This window comes from Linepithema humile, chromosome 6, assembly GCF_040581485.1.
Source record: "Linepithema humile isolate Giens D197 chromosome 6, Lhum_UNIL_v1.0, whole genome shotgun sequence".
Classification (NCBI taxonomy): domain Eukaryota; kingdom Metazoa; phylum Arthropoda; class Insecta; order Hymenoptera; family Formicidae; genus Linepithema; species Linepithema humile.
The window spans coordinates 5,961,660-5,982,559 of NC_090133.1; the positions used below are offsets into that span (position 1 = coordinate 5,961,660).

At 32.4% G+C, this 20,900-nt stretch overlaps 2 protein-coding genes across 4 annotated transcripts; one reads left to right on the top strand and one right to left on the bottom strand.

Moving 5' to 3' along the window:
- Positions 1 to 1,744: 1,744 nt before the first annotated feature.
- On the bottom strand, positions 1,745 to 20,653 carry Caf1-180 (Chromatin assembly factor 1, p180 subunit). Of its 2 annotated transcripts, XM_067356522.1 has the most exons (11): positions 20,508 to 20,653; positions 20,370 to 20,408; positions 19,078 to 19,169; positions 18,079 to 18,926; positions 17,803 to 17,954; positions 17,305 to 17,717; positions 17,059 to 17,225; positions 4,274 to 4,422; positions 3,862 to 3,913; positions 3,630 to 3,768; positions 1,745 to 3,487 (listed from the first exon to the last, which is right to left on the bottom strand). In XM_067356522.1, exons 3-11 carry the CDS (start codon positions 19,157 to 19,159, stop codon positions 2,616 to 2,618), a joined length of 2,874 nt encoding a protein of 957 aa, XP_067212623.1. In that variant the 5' UTR covers positions 19,160 to 19,169; positions 20,370 to 20,408; positions 20,508 to 20,653; the 3' UTR covers positions 1,745 to 2,615. The 2 variants fall into 2 exon arrangements, with proteins under 2 accessions (XP_067212623.1, XP_012230666.2); XM_012375243.2 differs by lacking the exons at positions 20,370 to 20,408; positions 20,508 to 20,653 and adding an exon at positions 19,276 to 19,645.
- On the top strand, positions 5,161 to 16,820 carry LOC105676988 (Kruppel-like factor 15). Of its 2 annotated transcripts, none has more exons than XM_012375242.2 (5): positions 5,161 to 6,071; positions 14,642 to 14,885; positions 15,046 to 15,282; positions 15,508 to 15,647; positions 15,894 to 16,820. In XM_012375242.2, the coding sequence occupies exons 2-5, from the start codon at positions 14,642 to 14,644 to the stop codon at positions 16,191 to 16,193; spliced, it is 921 nt and encodes a 306-aa protein (XP_012230665.1). In that variant the 5' UTR covers positions 5,161 to 6,071; the 3' UTR covers positions 16,194 to 16,820. The 2 variants fall into 2 exon arrangements, with proteins under 2 accessions (XP_012230665.1, XP_012230664.1); XM_012375241.2 differs by lacking the exon at positions 5,161 to 6,071 and adding an exon at positions 13,225 to 14,313.
- Positions 20,654 to 20,900: the final 247 nt, after the last annotated feature.

Consider the following 20,900-nt stretch of genomic DNA (forward strand, 5'->3'; position numbering starts at 1 on the left):
TGTGTAAAAAATAAAATATCATAAAAAAAGAAATAAGAAAAATCAAACATAAAGCATCTGTAACATGACAGTATTATATAAAATACAAATATACCATAAAGGAAGAAAAATATATCCAGAAAATTATTTCATATTAGCCGCGTCTGTAAAATGCAGCTTTTCGAACACCGAATATTTTTTCCGCTTTGTCAAATAATTAACGCACGTTACTCACGCGTGAGAAAACAATGTGCGCACCACACTTTGCGAAGTAACGCTATATCTACGTTGATATCCCGCGGGAATGGAAATAGTTGTAATTTTAATTAACCCGATGATTACGCGCCGTGCACTCTCGTCGAGGCCCGTATACACAGTAGGCGGTAATTTGCAGTATATACAGTAGATAAATATACGATCGTTGCACCGCGCCAAACAATGCTTCCGTGGTGGTCTTCTTGAACATATACAGTCATATATTTCAATTTCGAGAGGTAAAATGTGTTGCATCTTCTTCAGAATGCATTGTCTCTCGCTCGCTACGCCGACTTGCATTTGCATATGCATCGCTATGCACGAGATTTCTCTATTCTTTCAAGTAATTACATTTAAATTTAATGTGAAATATGTTATTTAATCAAGTGAACCTATTTCTTCAAAATAATTAGAAACCTGTATTTCTGTCAAAATTTAATTATTATAATAGTCGAACAACGATTACCGCGTTGAATTTGCATTCGCGATTTCTGTATTGTCTATTTTGTTTATTTAATCACGTTTAACAATCGGAAATTATTTATTCTGATATTTATAAAACGCGTTACTCTTTTTAGTATCGATGCGTTTTTCAGTCAAATTGCAACAATTCTTTCGCGAGCGTCATGACGTACTCCGAATACCGCGAAGCAATCAGGCAAATTAGCGTAATTCACATATAAAACCTACTCTCTATCCCTCTCGATCGTTTAACGACGCGTCTCGTCATTCCCGTGGCTCTCACAGCCTTTCGGAGTTTTCTACAAGTCTTAACGGCACGGATCTCGTTACGCGACTCGATAATTGCCGTAATCTCGGGGAGCGCCCTTTCGTTATTCCAGCCATATGCGGACTGGTACAGCCCGGAGGTACGAAAGTCCGAACTACCGATTGTAAAACTTCCCGAATAGCGTTACTTTTTTTCCTCGGTTCCCCCTGCAAGCGGAATCGCGAGGAAATCGTTCTCAAGGTGCTCCAAAAACGGATACCATCGCGAACGATAGTCGACGCAGCTGGCAGCAGCGCCTATCCAATTGTCAATTTGAGGCGGTCTTGCGAAAATACTACGGTAAATGCCGATAAACACTGCAAATTGCTCAAAATTATCTGGCACTTACGACAATATTTCTTTGTAATAAAAGACAAGCTTCTGAATATAAATATCGCAGATAAATCGTTTTTACGATCTGACGATAAAAAGAAGGTACTTCTTTTTATCAATATAAAATATATTTTATTTAGTAACCGTTAATTTGCGCAACAAGAATCTTATCAGAAATAATATTGATATTTATTAAAAGTCAACGTACGTTATTTTTTCATATCGTTTCCAATGTGCAGACATATAGTATCCAATGATCGTTGTCACAGTCAAAAAATAAAAGTAATTGATATTATAATTGCATCAATTACATTTACAAAAAAATGCGCAGTTTTTCAAAACTCAAGCGAGCAGAAATTGTTCTAGAATAGTTATATGATTCTAATCAGAAAGAAAACAATGCATAGATCTGTCCTTTTTACACACGTGTTTTCTAAACTTGTTACAATTTTCTCATTTTATAACACAGCGCAACTAGTTACAAAAACAGAGTTTTCATATCACATCTAGTAAAGGCACAAAAGTAGTTATCGTAACTGTTAACCTACATAATCATCTGGCAGTTATCACGCAAGTCAATAAAGACTTGCTCTTTTACGAAAAAGACGACTTCCATATAATACATGAAGTTTAATATGTTAAAATGCTGAAAATGGTATTATCTTATCTTCTTAACGCCGATTGCAAGTTCATAAATACAACATAATAACTTTCTTACAAGTAATTTTTCGACGATAATCTTTTCTAAAAAAGTGAAACTCAGTCAGTGAAAAATATTTAATTTGACGTACAAATGGATTGAATAGTCATTTGAATAAAATCTTATGTTTACCTGTAACTTTATATTTTATATTTAACATTATATACCTTAAATGTTTATATACCTAAAATATTATAAACTCATATTGTTATTTTTAAATGTTAATCTTTATGCTATTAATGTACTCTGTAATAAAATGATCACGTAATGTGCAAATTATGAGACTGCAATGATAATCAGAATAATTCGTTAAAACTTTGTACATATAAATGCATTAAGTCGTTGCAAATTAAATATTGAATAATACCTTTTCAAGTTAAATAACAAAAAAATTTATTTCAAAAATAATGCTTTCCTTTTCTGAACATTTTTTCTGCGCTACTCTCATTCAGATTATAGATGGCTGTAATATAATTATAGCTATAGGATTTGTTGATAAAGTCTCTTCCTCATAAAGTGTGTTTTCCATCATTGTAATTCATCGCGCGAATATTACTACTAATTAGTTGATTTCTTTTTTCATTCCGTTTTATCTTTATCAATACTTTCAATGAATATAATATCATCGGAATCAATATTCATCTTTTCGCTGCTCGATGGCTCCTCTTTCTTCTTATTAAGACTGACAAATTTCGCTAATATGCTCTCTCGAGACTTTTCTGGAAATTGTTCCCCCCTGCCTACGGAAATTAGAGTCGCGCGTTTAGGTGGCCTTTGTACTGGAGGTTTCGACGAGGTGGAAACCTGGTCGACTTTCAGAGACACCTGTTTCTTCGTCTCTTCCTGATCAGATTTCGTTAATTGTTTCTTCATCTCTTCCTGTGTAATTTTTTTAGTAAATTGAGTAATAAGTGGTACATGCTTCTTTTCTTTTTCCTTCTCTTTCTCTTCTTTCTCTATCTTGTCAACTGTAATGTCTTGCGTATCACTCTTCCGATTCGGTGTTAAAGTATACTTCCAACGATTCGGCAACGACAACGCATCGTCTGGAAGATATTGCTTGCGATTGTCTTCGGAGACGTACCAGCAGGATTTCAGGTGCATTGGTCCCTCTTCAGGACAAGCTACTTTGTTAGCGATTTCGTTGATCTTCTCCAATACACTAACCTTCGAGAGTTGTTTTTCACTCTTTTTGCTCCAGAATGTCATAAATTCTTTTGTAAGAAAGTGTCTGCCGTACGTATTCCCATGCAATAATCGGATAAGATCGGGCAAAGCTTCATTGGGGAACTTCGTCTTCCTTGGACCTCTCACGGATTGTGGTGTCTGTGCTTTGCATTCTGCGCTGAGCGAAGTATCATCTTCCGTAAAAGTCGATGACGGGAGTATTATCGGTATGTTGTTGACCCAAGCTTGCCGTGCCGACAGAAACTCTTTGACTTTCGTAGAAACTAAAATAATTTTTTTTATTTTAGATTTATAATTAATACTATTTGAGAGTTGTATACTGAACACATATATGTACAAAAAAAAAAGATAAATGATAAATGAGATAATAATGTTAATGCTTACTTATGATAATAATATACTTACTAGACTCAGGAAATAAATTCTTGCGTTCTTGCCAAATGCATCCAATTATTTTCGGCTTAAGTTTATAAGTCTTCGCATTTCTTTCAGCTTCGAATTGTTCACCCAATATTTTCAATTTCATCTTCTGTGTTTGCGGTGACTAAAATAAAAATAAATATTTTATTCTCATTTGTTTCACAATAAAATTTTTGTACGTAACTTCTCAACTTCATTACTATACTAATATAATTACCATATCCTCCATCTCTTCCTCACCAGCTTGTGCTTCCTCGTCAGACAAATATCTAAATTACAAAACATTTTTTTTTTTGGAAAAGTGCAGGTGTTCAATGAATAAAATATACAAACTTTGCAATATTAAATATTTATTTCTTTAGCTTTAAAATTGCATTTCGGCTGTACAGTTGTCGGCCAGGAATAATGAAATTAATTGCTTTGATTCAGAGTTAATTTTCTGATAGTGAAATGGATGCAATCAAACTCTTTCTAAGATTGCATTGTTCACTTTTCTCACATAAAACAGTGTTGTTTTAATAAATAAATTAAATTAAAGAAAACATTAAAATAAAAAATTGTTTTAAATAAAATTATTTTCTATGGAAAAAACTTTAACACATAAAAACTATTAAAAAATTATTACTTACCCGTGAGGGACCATAAATTCATTATCAACATCGTATTCATTCTCTTCCGGATTTTCTTCATCCTTTTCGTCGTCGGATCCTTTGAGGGACTCACCAGGTTCTTCTTCTTCCCATTCATCGTCAGAATCAATTTCGTAATCGAACCATTTCTGTAAAGTAAAATATATATATATGTATATAAATCATTTTAATCTGCCCTCCAAATTTTTTTTCGATCTTTTTTGTGAATCGTCCCTGTGAGATAAACATTTTATTTTTAAAAATCGGCAGTTCTATCAATAGTTCTATGTGCACATGCAGTAACTCTACAATTTACAAAATTACAAAAATATATCGTCATAATTGGAACTATATAAAATCTCGGTAAGAATATCGAGAACTAGTAAAAAACAACAGAAATAGCTAGCGTTTAACGGCATAGGATAAGATTAAAAATTGCGGTGAGATTAGAAATTTGCTTAATTCTCACAAACAATGATGATAAAAAAAATATTATTCTACATCTTTGATTTATATATTACATAATATCATCTCTTTCCTTTATATCATATGATTATCTTTTTCCTTTCTGATTATATCATAAATTATTCCGTTTCAATAAATAGAAAGAGATGCATCGATAGATTTCAGAACCCATATGCTTTGACATAAATGCTTTTCGCAAATATATTTCAATATTTGATTTATTACAATAATCAGCAATCACGATATCGTCCCATTGCAGTTTTTCATCATTGTCCTCGACTTTATTTTAATTTTGTTCGCGACGAACATAATCCTATCTGAAATGAAGCAGGACGTCGCTATCAAGCAACTTCCTTGACGGTGATATCTCGGTTCTAACCATCTCCAATGTGAGGTCCACGCGTATTCTTGTTTCTCTTTGTCACGAAGTTAGATGTGAAACATGTTAACAAAATGTGGATTTTATTTTCTCAAATTTTTCATTTCTATAGTGACTTTGGTAAAGTGCCTTTGGTCTCAATAAAGTGTTTAATAAACGTACCTAATTATTTTTACGCTGATCAGATATAAAAAACTAAAAATAACTTGTCGCAAAAATAAATTGTGATGAATGAAGTCGATCTTTCACTGAAACATCGATTCTTGAAAAGTGTAATGTGTTGTCATCGAAAAATATAAAATTCCGATAAGTATATTTTCGTTTTCTAAACGGAAATACATAATATACTGTGTTATGTCTTATTATTCGCGTGCAACATGGTAGCTTTGTTAAGTAGCTATTTTCATCTCCGCGACGCGGCATCCTCGAGTAGCTTGTTGAGTAGCTATTTTATGACACTTTTTATTTTTACGTATTTGCAATATGTGATTTCGGGTTAAGACGGGATAAATCGAGTGTGCCGATGACGATAACATCTTATCGCGAACGCACTACTTCTTTGATGTGATAATAATCGTGCACGACTAAGGAAATACGATAATTCTGGAATATAATTGAAATCAATTAGTTTGAAACAGCAATAAAACGCGTCGCGGAAGTGTGCCCCCTCGCCAAAAAGTCGATAAATTCTCCCTCCCTCTTTTCTCTTTGCGCCGCGGCGCGAGATATTCTTTGTTCGATAAATCAACGTCGATTTCATCCCTACGTGAGCATCAATTACAAGACTCTTCTCGAGACATTAATTTATTATCGAGGAGAAACGTAATCTTCACGGGCGATTGATACACTCGTCGCTGAGGCGAGTAACACAAAAACAATCGCCGGCTCTTCGCTAATAAACAAAAAAAAGGAAAAGGAACGTACGTTCAAGCAGCTTTTGGCAGCAATACCAAGGTACGTATGAGACGTCTCGCGAAGCGCGTAATTTATTATCAGAAGTACAAGGTGTTCCAGATCTCAAGCGTGCTTGTTTTTAACTGCGAACTCTTTGATCATTTTTTATGCGGAAATATTGGAACGCCGATAATTCCCAGATTATAAAAAATTTTAAATAATGTTATTTCAAGTAAAATTTTAAGAAAATCTTAATTTGATATCTCATTATTGCTATCTAACGTTGAAAATTAAAAACAGAATACGAAAAAAATAGTGTCTTATCAAATTTTAGATAAAAAAAAGTAACACAAATTTAATAAAAAATGTAATTGAAAAATGTACAGTTGAAAGGCAAATGTATATAGTTGATTTAGAACGCTTTATTATATTCAACGCCTGCTTCCGTCAAAAATAAACAAATAAACTGCAAAAGTGTAAAACATTTTTCATGAAAATAATCAGAGTAATTGATCAGAATAAATGACTGAGATGAGCGCAGCAAGGCAATATTTTCCAAGTATTTTCCAAGGATTCTTCTTTCAAATTTATAGTCATTATTTTCTAATTGATATAATGATTAATGGCTTGTCATCATGTTTCAATGATTTCGCAATTAGCAATTATCGCAATCACCGTAATTGATTCGGTGTCAGAGTTTACTGATTAGAAAGGCGCGAAGAATCCAAAACAGACATCCTGCATGATCAGGGGCTGCGCCAAGGTATCGTCAAGGCACGCATGCACAAAACTGAAAGGATGCAACATGCCTAAGAAGAAAAGCGCAGTTATCGGCCTGGGGGCGCCATGGATGCGCTTAACGTTGCACCGATGCATGCCGCGAAGCATGCATACATTATTTATTGCGTGTTGTCGCCCCGCCGGGCCATCTGTAATGGCTGTTTTATGCCCCATTAAGATTACGACCGGTGCTTCTCGTCCTGTACACCGTAGATTAGGCGGCCCGGCAATCGAATTGATTTATTTCCCAAATATGCGGCTAGACCTGCACTTCGTTACCGGGTTAGCGTGACGACGCGACCGCTCCGCATGGAAATTGGAGACTGCCGCTCCTCGTGAACCGTCATCGCCGTAAAACGTGATTAGCCCCATAATTCGACTATGGAATCCGAATATGTAGTCAGTCAAAAGTAAACTCTTACAAAATTGCATCTTAATAAAAAAAAATAATTTTAAAGATTGTTGAGGTATTGCTTTGAAATTAATTATTCAACTGCCATAATTTGGAAATTATCTAAAATTATTTTAACAATCTATATATGAATATTCTAATATTGTATCAGCTTCAGCTCTTCCAATCTAATTTAATATATTAATTATATATATTAAATAATATTTATTAAATATAGATATACAAATAATTAAATCAATTCCACACAAAAATAAGAGATGAAAAAACGAGTTATACGCGTTATTATTAATGTAAGGAAAATTGACATTAAACAACATGTTACATCACGTTTTCTATTAAATATATCAATCCATAATTAATAAGCGTGATTGAGTTTTTATTTTTTCAAATAGCACGCGCACTACAGCGTTTCAGGCTGTGATCAGGCTCAGGCTTCATAGTGATGCAGGTTCTAAAATGCGTCACAAGATAAATACGCATATTATCTGCCAACGCATAAATTTCGCGCGAAACGGACTATCAACAACTAACTGCGACTGATAAGTTAATTAAAAAAAAAAAAAAAAAATATATATATATATATGTTAAGAAATATGGCCATTTTTAAACATACATTTATACCAGCTGCGGTTTAAGATAAGTAACACAATTCTTTCCGAGATTATGTAAATTTTTGTACATAAAACCAACTTAAATTTATCAAAGCTTACAAAAAATTTTAATCATAAATCCAATAATTTAATTAAACAAAGAAAAATAATTAACTAAGGCAATTTTCGAGGATTAATATAAACAAAAAAAAGGATTACATTAATTAAAAAAAAATAAATATAGATAGAAATTTAAAAGAAAAAAATAACTATGTATTTTAAATTAAATTCGATTCCCCATGTTCAAATAAAATTGAATCAAATTGAAACAAAATCTTGCGACGTGATATACGGCTGCTAATGAAAATTGATACTTGATATATCGCGCATATATAAGTACTGAAAGGGTTAAAGCAGCATACGTAAATTACGAAAGCGCGGTGTTCATAGAATATTACGTATACAAACGTCAGTGTGCGATATCACTCTTGGACGCGATAAAACACGAAATCAATCCGATACTCGCACGTGCCAGCGGAATAGATATTAATATAATTAATATAATTGTGAATATATCTCTGGCCCTCCAGAATATCTCTGTTCTTTTCTCATTAATATTTTTAGCCAATCGTACTTTCTTCTATATCTTCAATATATATAAGGTATAATAATACATGTTGTACTGTTATATTATTACAGATATATCTAATTATTTTCCTCTTCACATACTTGATATTATGCAATGTTAGATATTTTTATATATCCTTTAATAAAGATATAAAGCACGCTGTCACTTTGAGCATTGCTGACTCATCTTTAGCTAATTATACTTGCTTTCAAAATCACAAAACGTTATACAAAAGAATATTTTAAAAACTTTCAAAAAGTATTTTAATCCTTCGGACATGCTTTATGTTTAAATATTGTTTTTGGCCTTTTCTTACCAGTAATTTAATTTACTATTACAAAAACATTTTAAAATTATAATATAATAGTAAAAATTTTGTAAAATAGATCAGAAATCGAGAGTAAAATAATTTTCTTCTTTTTTTGTTTCCTTCTGATTTCATTCTCGAAACACGCGAGTGCAACGGATTCGAGTACTCGCGAAGATATATCGGATCGCTCACGTCCGCCAGATAATAAAATAAATCTGCCAGATAAAAACGGACCATCGATGGATCACTGTGTCGTCGCTAGGTTGCGGTCTGTTTTTCATAACGCGCCGTAAACTGCGATAACTATACCTTGTAGCGCCACTTCCCAATCTAGAATCGAAATTCGGCTCTACGCCGAACAGAAGAAAGCGGAATCTAGCGCAAATATAAACGACACGAATTAAGTAAATTTATAAGTGCAAATGTCTCCATTCTACGAACTCTCTGACGTATTTTACATTTATATATTGTTATTATACAATATATTACGACATCGAATTAATTATGTTCGTGAACCTAGCATATCATTTTCCAGCAGATCAAAAATAAAAGAGAGTTCTTGTCGCATGCAGTCGAGTTCTATAGTTCCTTATAGTTTTTAGTAATAGTTCTGGTGATTTTATAAAAAAAAACACCGATCGAAAAAAATGATCTGCTACGGAAAGTTAGCAGATAAAAAATAGAGGACACTGAACATATATGTGATATGCTGGCCGTATATTGATAGTTCTGTTGATAATTAAAGAGTTTTCGTGTAGTTCTGAGCCAGTACATTGCTTTTCCAAAGAGTTCTGACGACTAAAATAATTAGAAAATTTTTTAACAATTATTTTACCCGAAAAACACGCATTTTTGTACATATATGTGATATGCTGGCCGCATATTGATAGTTCTGCTAAAAATTAAACAGTTCTCTTCTAGTTCTGGGCGAGTACATTGCTTTTCCAAAAAGTTCTGACGACTAAAATAATTAGAAAATTTTTTAAACAATTATTTTACCCGAAAAACACGCATTTTTTAGTGTATGTGTGATATGCTGGCCGTATATTGATAGTTCTGTTAATAATTAAAGAGTTTTCGTGTAGTTCTGGGCAAGTACATTGCTTTTCCAAAAAGTTCTGACGACTAAAATAATTAGAAAATTTTTTAAACAATTATTTTACCCGAAAAACACGCATTTTTGAGTATATGTGTGATATGCTGGCCGTATATTGATAGTTCTGTTAATAATTAAAGAGTTTTCGTGTAGTTCTGGGCAAGTACATTGCTTTTCCAAAGAGTTCTGACGACTAAAATAATTAGAAAATTTTTTAAACAATTACTTTTTATTTCTAATAAAATTTTATGGGTAAAATTAATTATATTTAGTAAACAAATTATATCGCCAAGTTGTTGAACGTATAAGTATCGAGGCTCTAGTTGATATTGGAAAGTTCTCAATAACAATATCCATCAATAGTAATAAAAATAATTGTTAACAATTTTTATCATCTTTTCGCTTATGTAATTGTGATACGTTATTGTATATTGGGGGGTTTTTTCGAACTATATATTTAATACTTCTATACATTTCAGAAAAGTTCTGGTTTCTAATATTTAAATAATTGTTAACAACTTTTATGAACTCTACTATATGATTGTGAATATACTCGGCGTACGAAGAAAAACTTCAAGGATATGAAAAAATTATTTGTATAACAGTAATTATTTTTCAATAATTTATTATATAAAATTATATAATTATATAAAATTATATAAAATTATATAAAAAATTTTCTAATTATTTTAGTCGTCAGAACTCTTTGGAAAAGCAATGTACTCGCCCAGAACTAGAAGAGAACTGTCTAATTTTTAGCAGAACTATCAATATGCGGCCAGCATATCACACATATACTCAAAAATGCGTGTTTTTCGGGTAAAATAATTGTTTAAAAAATTTTCTAATTATTTTAGTCGTCAGAACTCTTTGGAAAAGCAATGTACTTGCCCAGAACTACACGAAAACTCTTTAATTATTAACAGAACTATTAATATACGGCCAGCATATCACACATATACTCAAAAATGCGTGTTTTTCGGGTAAAATAATTGTTTAAAAAATTTTCTAATTATTTTAGTCGTCAGAACTCTTTGGAAAAGCAATGTACTCGCCCAGAACTAGAAGAGAACTGTCTAATTTTTAGCAGAACTATCAATATGCGGTCAGCATATCACACATATGCTCAAAAATGCGCGTTTTTCGGGTAAATTAATTGTTTAAAAAATTTTCTAATTATTTTAGTCGTCAGAACTCTTTGGAAAAGCAATGTACTCGCCCAGAACTAGAAGAGAACTGTCTAATTTTTAGCAGAACTATCAATATGCGGTCAGCATATCACACATATACTCAAAAATGCGCGTTTTTCGGGTAAATTAATTGTTTAAAAAATTTTCTAATTATTTTAGTCGTCAGAACTCTTTGGAAAAGCAATGTACTTGCCCAGAACTACACGAAAACTCTTTAATTATTAACAGAACTATCAATATACGGCCAGCATATCACATATATGTTCAGTGTCCTCTATTTTTTATCTGCTAACTTTCCGTAGCAGATCATTTTTTTCGATCGGTGTTTTTTTTTATAAAATCACCAGAACTATCATTAAAAACTATCAGGAACTATAGAACTCGACTGCATGCGACAAGAACTCTCTTTTATTTTTGATCTGCTAGAAAATGATCTGCTACGGGAAGTTAGCAGATCATTTTTTCGATTGGTGTTTTTTTGGATAAAATCACCAGAACTATTACTAAAAACTATAAGGAACTATAGAACTCGACTGCATGCGACAAGAACTCTCTTTTATTTTTGATCTGCTGGAAAATGATATGCTAGGTTCACGAACATGAATTAATTTTTACATTCTTTTCCACGTGCTAGAGTCGACTAGTATAATTAATTTATAAAACACAATCATAGTTATGCATATTCCTAAAGCAACTGTAAAAAAATTTTCACGGATTCTGCACCTTATTGTTGTAAGAGATGTGTCATTGCATTTACTTTCTATACTTCTTTTTTTTATTATGACAAACAATGAGGTTGCATCGAAATCGATCCAAAATGAATTAAAACAGCAAGAAATAAATAAAGTCTTCAAAGATGTTCGACACAATCAGTTATCGGATTAATCTCACCTAAATGTTATTTGCTAAACAGTCACAAGTCAAGCTCGAATCTTCAATTGAACAGCAATACGTCCAGCTGTATACTATACTGTGCAACTATCTGAGGTCAAACTCACACCGATAAACGAGCAATCGAATTACGGCGGTGGCTCGAATGAGACACCTTTATCGAGGCCCGCGCTTCAGGTCAAAGCCATCGCGAAACGCGATGTATATAAAATTAACGTGTGTTACTCGGACGATTCGCTCCTTTCTCCTTCTTGGCAATAGAGTAATTCGGAAAGATTGCGTTTTGGGTCAACGGCTCGCGGTCAATACATTTTCGCAATTGAAAAACAACCGATATAAATTCGAACTCTCGTTACGCTCATCATGTAACGATGTATTTCGTAAATAACGCATATGTGGCAACATATACTTGAAAATTCACACACAAAATAATCACAATTGTTCGGAGATTTGCGATCCTCCGTAAAATATTTTTGTAATTTTTTACAGTGATAGTTTATCATCCGACGAAGTCGCTTGAAAATTTCCTCTACAATTCCCAGAGTCCAATATTTCGTGATAATTTTTCCGCGCATATATGTTCGATCGATTGAAGTGGATCCAGCAGCCCGCTACTCGGATTACATCACGAATCGGAATCGCCAATATATCTGGCGTCCGAGCCACGTGCGCGACAGCGCGACGACATCCTCGAGACATCCCCGAAGACAAGGGGAACGGGTGTTCTCTCACTCTCTTTCTCTTTCTCTCCCGAAACGCGATTTCGTCCGGCGAAATCGTTCAACGGCGAATGATAGCCGGCGTGCGAAGCATCGCGATTATCGGCGCGCTGCCCGGGGGATCGTAAATAAACGGACTAATTGCCCGATCAGTAGGGATGGGATCAAATTCAATATGTATCGATCATGAATCTGAACCAATTTCAACAACCAACTTTCACAGAATTCTAGTACTACACGCGAAAATTGCTACTTATTTTTTGTAAAAAATTCTACGATTTTTAAACCCCAAAATAAATAAGAATACAAGATTTGAAAGTGTACTTAAATGTACTTCGATATTGGAAGGAATCGAATAAGTAATATTCAAATTTTGAAAAAAAGTACTATATTATTGAAAATTTATACTATTATTTATTTTACTATTATAATAATAATAGTAAACTCATATAATTATGCAGTAAAGTTACCGTGATGAAGATACTGACTCTAGCATTCTTTTCTGAACTTTATGTCGTATTGAAGTTGAAATTATCTAATCAAATTTTTACTCAAGGTTTCTTGTAAAACACTCTCATATCTGTTACCTGTTCTTTTCGGGAAAAATGATTATTTCTGAGACAGCTTTTAACTGTCCTGTTCTTTTTTACTTGTGTTTTAGTATTATAATTTAATCTCGACTAAAAATCACCCAAAATGGACAACATATCATATCATATTGAGCAATGCTTTGCCACTGACCGAATTATTTACAACGGAAGATTCGCGACTTTTGCGAGACACTTAATCCCATCTCTACCGATTAGCAAACCGAGAGAGAATAAACTGACGACGAATCGCCGCTGAGGATGGCAGTGCCGGTGTTCTCTCTCGGTGTTCTGGACCGGTCGTGCGCGCGATCTCGAAGTCCCTGGGGATTAACATGGTGACGGCACCGGGTGGTACAGACTAGCATCCTTATCTCGGGAGAGCCGTGTGCTCTCTCGAAACACTTCGTGTCTTCTCTCGCTTAGAGAATTCGACCACTAGTTGCAGTTCCGATACGACCCTCGATCGGTCGTGACACGTAGCTCACTGCGTTCGATTGTGTCTTTTTCCGCGACATCGCTAACGCGCACGACGTCGTTATTGCGCGAGATTTCAAAGGTGCAGCGTTTTGCATATTCGCATTTATTGTCGGTTTATCTGTTCCTAATCTAGAAATTTTTAAATGAGCAACAATTTGTAATTATTTATAAAGAAGAGAATATTGCAATCAATGATATAATGAATATGAAAGAATTCTTCTAATATTTGCAATTCTTTGTAACACCTATAAACCTCGTCGTAAAAAAACAACTAGAAACTCGTATAAGATTGCAATTTAATACGAGCGCCACTCAGTGATTTATCATCTAAATATATCGCGAGTCGTCAGCAAGAAGTCTGCTTTCTTAGTTCCACGTGAATCCACGTGTAATGTAGTTATCGACAAACAGATTCTTGTGTCACGATATCGAGAAACACGTCGATACAGAGAGCAGCTATGGAGACATAAATATCACAGTAAACGTCACATGGGACCATTATTTTGAAACATATAATCGTGCGTGATCGTCAATTCGCACGAAAAGTACATTTCTGCGTGAAATCGACTCAAATCTTAGTTTCAATTCTGACATTATAATTGAAGAAGCTACGATTAATGTGAGTACTGATAATAGCAATAATAATTAAAATTCATATTTCAAAAACTGTACATTATAATAAAATTCAAAAATATTAGAAATGCTACTTATAGAATAATTTATACTTAAAAAATATAAGTGGATTAAAAAAATTTGAACAGAACAACGAGAATTGTAATTTCTCAAATAACTAATTCAGCAAAAGTTAATTGTTATATTAAGTTAAATATGTTTAAAATATAAGAGTCAAATATTCACGTCACGTAATGACTTATTTGTCGATACTAATTATGAAGGTTTCAAACAAGATTTTAAACGTAAGCACATATCTTTATATTTGTCTACAGATGACGGATGAATTACTGTTCTCTGCTTTAAGCACGATAGATAGCAATGTCGAAAAACAACTATTTTCTCCGACCAAGACAAATCTACTTAGCGATTATTATGACACATCATGTACAATACCATTCAGCGAATATGGAATATTCGATAATCAGTTAAACATGACGAATTCGACAGATTGTTACACTGATTTATCTTGTACTTCGCAATCATCGTGGAACGACTGGTCGACTATAAATAATACAGGTATGTACAGCTTTTTACACATATAAATAATTTATCCGCTGTTGCTATGAAAAAAATTATCTATTATTAGAGTCATTCAAAAATTAACACGTCGGAACACACATAGAAATCCATATTCCTGCTTGCCCATAACTACAGATGCATAAAACAATAATTACAGGTTGTTCGAGTGAACTGAGCGAATTAGACTCGGAGTTAGACTGGAACTGGTGTCTGGAGAATAGCTTGGATTCTGGTCTTCCGAAAAGAACACCACTGTGCACCGCTGGATGCGAAGGATTTCTGCATTTGCCGCCTGTACCGAATCAACAACAGATTTCACAATACGATGAACCGTTGTTAGTTCTTGGAATTGATTTACGAGCATTGGAGAATACAGTAGAAACAAATACGATAGGTGTGAAATATGTCTACCTTACAAAGAAACTTTTTCTTGGCTGAAACATTGCTATTAACCCACGTGCAAAACAAAGAAAACAATCTACTCGAGATTTTTCAATAAGAAATTATTAATGTCGGACATATAATATTAATATTCTCTGAAGACCAGATAAACATTTAAATCCCATCATTGTTTCAACAATTATGAGTTAAAATCAATTACTATATATCTTGATTGCAGATTATAACAACAACCAGTTAGATGACGATCTTCTAATTTCGTCAGCAGCAGCATTAGCAACGCACGATTACACCAATCGCAGTTTAGCAAACGCGGCTGAAGATCGATGCTTCCCGTGTACATATCAAGGATGTGTAAAGGTATATTTTATGATACTTATTTTTCTCTTAGCTATTTCTCTCTCTCTCTCTCTCTCTCTCTTTCATGCTGAGTCAATACTAGTATTATTAATCTTGTAAGAAATTTTAAAAAATTGTGATTTAATTTTTATATAATTATTCCCCAACTTAAGAGAAAAACTAGCTTTTAATTTTAAAAAAAAGTCAGTATCGTATTGCTATTTAAAATATTTCAGAGAACATCCTACAAGATACATTTTTTTTTAGGTCTACGCCAAAGCGTCTCATTTAAAGGCTCATTTACGAAGACACACTGGTGAGAAACCATTTGCGTGCGACTGGCCCGATTGTGGATGGCGTTTCAGTAGATCGGACGAACTGGCGAGACACCGAAGATCGCACTCGGGCATTAAACCGTACTCCTGTGAGATGTGCTCGAAAAGATTCGCGCGTAGCGATCACCTGGCTAAGCATCGTAAGGTGCACCGAAAAAATTCGTGTCCGTTATTCCAAGGAGCTAAGGGACTACGTGGCAACAAGATAAATGTTTTATCATCGGAATGCTAGTATTTTAAGTATCTTAGAACTTTCTCCTCCAATCAAAGGAATCAAAATATCTCACCGACAATATAAAGTGATGTGACCGAAATCCTATGATATAGATTTCTATATAAATTGACAAATAAAGTACTTAAACTATAAAATTTCTATAAAGATTGTTAACGTAGAGATAGTTTGTTGAATAAGTTGTGTAAACCAATGATTCTTCATGCTTTCGGCGGCTAATACGTTAATTTTTGCGGTTTCAAAAAAGATAAAAGACAAAATTCAATATTTCATCTTATTGATGAAACCAATAAAACATGAGTAGCAAAATGAATCGTGCATAACTATAAAAAAAGGTATACTTAGGAAGCACAGATGTATTATAACTTTCTTCATGAAATCGTCACATGAACGTTTTTACAACAATCAAAAGATTTATTATGTAAATCTTTAATGTAGTGTGTATCGTTGTATTTGCTTGCAAGAAAACAAAATCAGCACAAATTAGGAAGTTCAATTCAAAGAGATTAATTAATTAAAACTAAGATTGATACGATATTAATACATCCCTATTAGTGAGAGTTGAAGATAATTCGATAAGAACTTTTTAATAGCATTATATAGCGATAATAAACTGTACAAAAAGAATGCATGTGTCTTATTTTTCATCTTAAGTTGTATCCTTCAAATTATTTTTCATAAAAGCTAGCAGTTTTTATGCGATCATAATTATCAAACTGTTATCATCAAAATCAGCTTTGCTGTAGATAAATAGCTATTTTATAAGCAGCAGTCAATAATTAACGTTTTAAAATAATATTTTGAGTCAGCCTAGGACCAATGTTTGCAAAAATACTCTTATACCGATTAATATGATAATGTTTACCTTGTCTTTCACAAATGGCCGTCTGGATTTGAGAATATTACTTTGTTTCCGCCATGTGCCCCAATACGGAGGACGACGATTTTCACAGAACTGCAGTAGTTTTGGTCGATGTTTTTCCAATTTATGCGTGTCTGTTATTATGTTGGAACTGTCATCGTTATCTTCGTCTGTATACATCAATTGAATTTATTAGAATATATATTCAGCAGATCGGCAAAATATTTATACTATAAAAATCATTTTTACCTAGTAAAATTATATCATTATCCTTTGCTTCAAGTGGCCACGTTTTAGAAGAAGTGTGCGGTAAGATTTTTCCAGTTTTGATATCTTGAAGGTACAATTCAGACTTTTTCGAGTCTATGTTGCATATCTCGTCTAATATTAATTTTTCGTGTTCACTCAATGTTCTTCGACAAACTGGCGCAATTCTCATATCAGCCTTTATTTCGAAAGGCATAAAATTTTTCGCTTGAACAACACTCTCTTCCTCGGCTGATTTAACTTCCTGTTTTTTAGAAACAAAAAAGCTAGCAAAATTTGACGCCGCCTTTTGCTTTTTGCGTTCAGCTTCTAATTTTTCTTCTTCTTTCTTTCTCTTTTCTTCTTCTCGTTTTCTCCGATCTTCCTCTTTTGCTTCCTTTTCTTTTTGTTTTTGTCTAGAAATAAATAACTCTTAATGTATAACAAATAAATATATAATTAGAATCAACAGAATGGTAAAGTATAATTAAATTTTCTTACTCAATCTCCATTTGTTTTTTATGCTCCTTTAACTCTTTCTCTCTTTTTTTCTGTTCTTTTTCTATTCTTTCTTTTTCTTCCTTTTCTCGTTGTTTCTTTTCTCTTTCTCTCTGCCGATTTGCTTTTTCCTCTTCTCGTTGTTTTTCTTTTTCCTGAAAAATAAAAAATAAAATAAATAATAATATTAAGTACATAAAGTACAAAATAAATAATAATATTAAGTACACTAAGGTATGGCAAAATAACAGAAAATATAAAAATTTGAATATAATGTACCTCTTTTAATCTTAGTTTCTCTTCCTTTCTCTTAGCTATTTCCTGTCTCTTTTCTAATTGTTTTGGTGTTAATTTTTTAATCTTTTCCTTCATATTTTTACTAGTTTTCGAACTTTTAGGAGTTGTAGGAGTTGTAGGAGTTGTAGGAGTAGATTTGCTAGTTGTTTCTTCGTTTCTACTTGATATCGTTTTGTCCAATTCACTTGCAGTTTCGTTATCCGAAGATAAAATAGCAGTATCAGAATCCAATTCTTGACAATGAGAATAATTTGCATCTTTATCAGCAATATCGGCAGGATCTAATTTTTCATTTGCTTGAGATTTAGAAGATTGTTTATTTGGATTTTTATTCAAACAGATTTCATTTCTTTCATTTTGCACAGATGTATCTTGCTGTTTTTGTTTACTTTTTGATTTACATAAACTATTGTCACGATTTGTGTTGCCTTTAGCTTCTTTCTCTGCTTTTTTGAAAAACTTTTTTAAGGCACCAGTTTTTTGTTGGGATTTATCCAGTTTCCTACTTTTATCTAGAGAGACTTTCCTACTAGATGTAGTATCAATTTTCTTATTCTTTTTGTGATTTTGCTGATTATCTTTTTCTAAGTCTTTCTTTTTTTCATCTAATATCATTTCATTACTATCACTGCTACTATCAAGTTTTGTTTCTTCATCTTCTTTTTCATCTTCAGAAACATTTTTCACAGAATTCTCCTTTGTCGCAAGTTTTAATATTTTGGGACTTTTATATTCTCCTAAAGATGTAGCTATTTTTCTTTTCTTCTTGTTAGGCACATTATTTGTATTTGGTGATTTCGAGGAACTTGATGTGTGAAATGGCAGCTGTGCTAAAATCACAAAATAAAAAAAAATATATAGTAATATAATCATAATTGAGAATAATTATTTATGTGTAGTGACCTATTATATTAATAAGTATAATAATAAATTGTATAATATACTAATATTATTAGATAATTAAACTAGAAACTAAATTACCTTGTTTCATTTTCTTTTTCTTTACAGGTGTGACTGTTTCGATTACACAATCATCTTCAATTGAAATATCCATGATTTTCATTTGTTTAATTCTAAAACAAAGCATTACACAATTTAGTTTTTTGTATGAGAACATTGGAACATAAAAATAATTGCAGATATAATCACAAATTAATAATTAAACTGTCATAAACGTACCTTGTAATTTTCAAAATATCACAATATCTTCTTAAAACATTTTTCAAAAATTATTACGGACAGATATGATTAGATCTGTCAATGAGACACTACTACCATAACCTAGACAAAATAGAATAGTGCAAACAACAAACAGCCGATTGCACAAATATGTTGCTATACAAAAAAGAAAAACACTACAAAAAAACACCGACCAAAAAATAAACAGTTTTCACAATTAAACAAATGTCACATTGATTAACAATGCAGCACACCGTAAATACATCCAGACACCAACATAACCCAAATGTAACAAAATCCGCGGGAAAACGCGTGGTGGAGGAAGTAATTCACGCAAAACGTCGCCAGTGTGCTGTTCACGCAGGGATACCAACTTTGATTATATTAGAAAAATATAAATTTTTAATATTATTTTCTAAAATTGTTTGAAAATATCCACACAAATTTGCAAGATTTCATGATGCATATGTGCAGAGAAATTCACATCTAATGTACAAAATGTACATTAGATGTAACTATAATATTTCTTACTTTAAACATATAATTATCTGATTCCCCCAAATATGCATAAAATTGTAATCATGCATGTGTTCACTAGCAAAATTATATTCTTAAATAATGAATAATTGTACTCGCAGTCTGTAATGTTATAGATAAAGCAATTTGCTCTATTCAATCAAGATTCTGATAAATATCAAAAAATCACATTGACAATTAGTTACGTAATTGTCAAATAATATCTCAATTTGTACATTTTATTTTTGAAAATCGTAGATTTTCAATTTCATAATTTTTCATGCCGTACTACATAAAAAACAAGCATGCAGTACACAGAAAGCAAGATAATTAAAAATGTCAATTTAAAAGTAATAAATTGCATATAAAACTTGTGCAACACTTGAAAATTTTTATTATTAAAATAGAAAAAACGATTTGGCATATTATTATTTATATCTAAAAAGACAAATCGCAGATGATAATATAATTGTTAAAGTATTGTCCTTAGTAATTATGTAGTAAATATTGGCGAATAAAAAGACAGTTAATGATACCATTTTGTGTAATCACAATGTACAATATATAAATTGACTCACTCGTCGTTGTACCCTAGCTAAATACGCCTTCAGCTGTATCTGAAAAAATAAATACATATTTCAATTTTATATATTATCATATATTTTATATTTTTTCATTGTATATAAATAAAAAGATCAAAGTTGCATTGTATTTACCAGCTAGAATATTGTAGTATATTTAACCGTTGTAGATACTGCTGATAATTGCTTTAAGTACTTTAGCTCTATCAAAGAATCCGACACCGAAGAATTCAACACTTATGCCCGATTCCACCAACGTAGATTAACTTTAATCTCGGTTCAACTCACTCTTCTTTTTTTAATTCTTACAAAAATTAGAATATGCTAGAACTAGAAAAAGATGGAGAGTAAGTTGAACCGAGATTAAAGTTAATCTACATTGGTAAAAATGGGCATTATTGTCTATAAGCACTACTGAACAAAATCACACATGGTAAATAATGTGTTTCGGCACTTGCCCGTTACTTTAATCGACACTCCCGATAAAAATTAACACGTTATTAACATGTTATACATAGAATGCACATT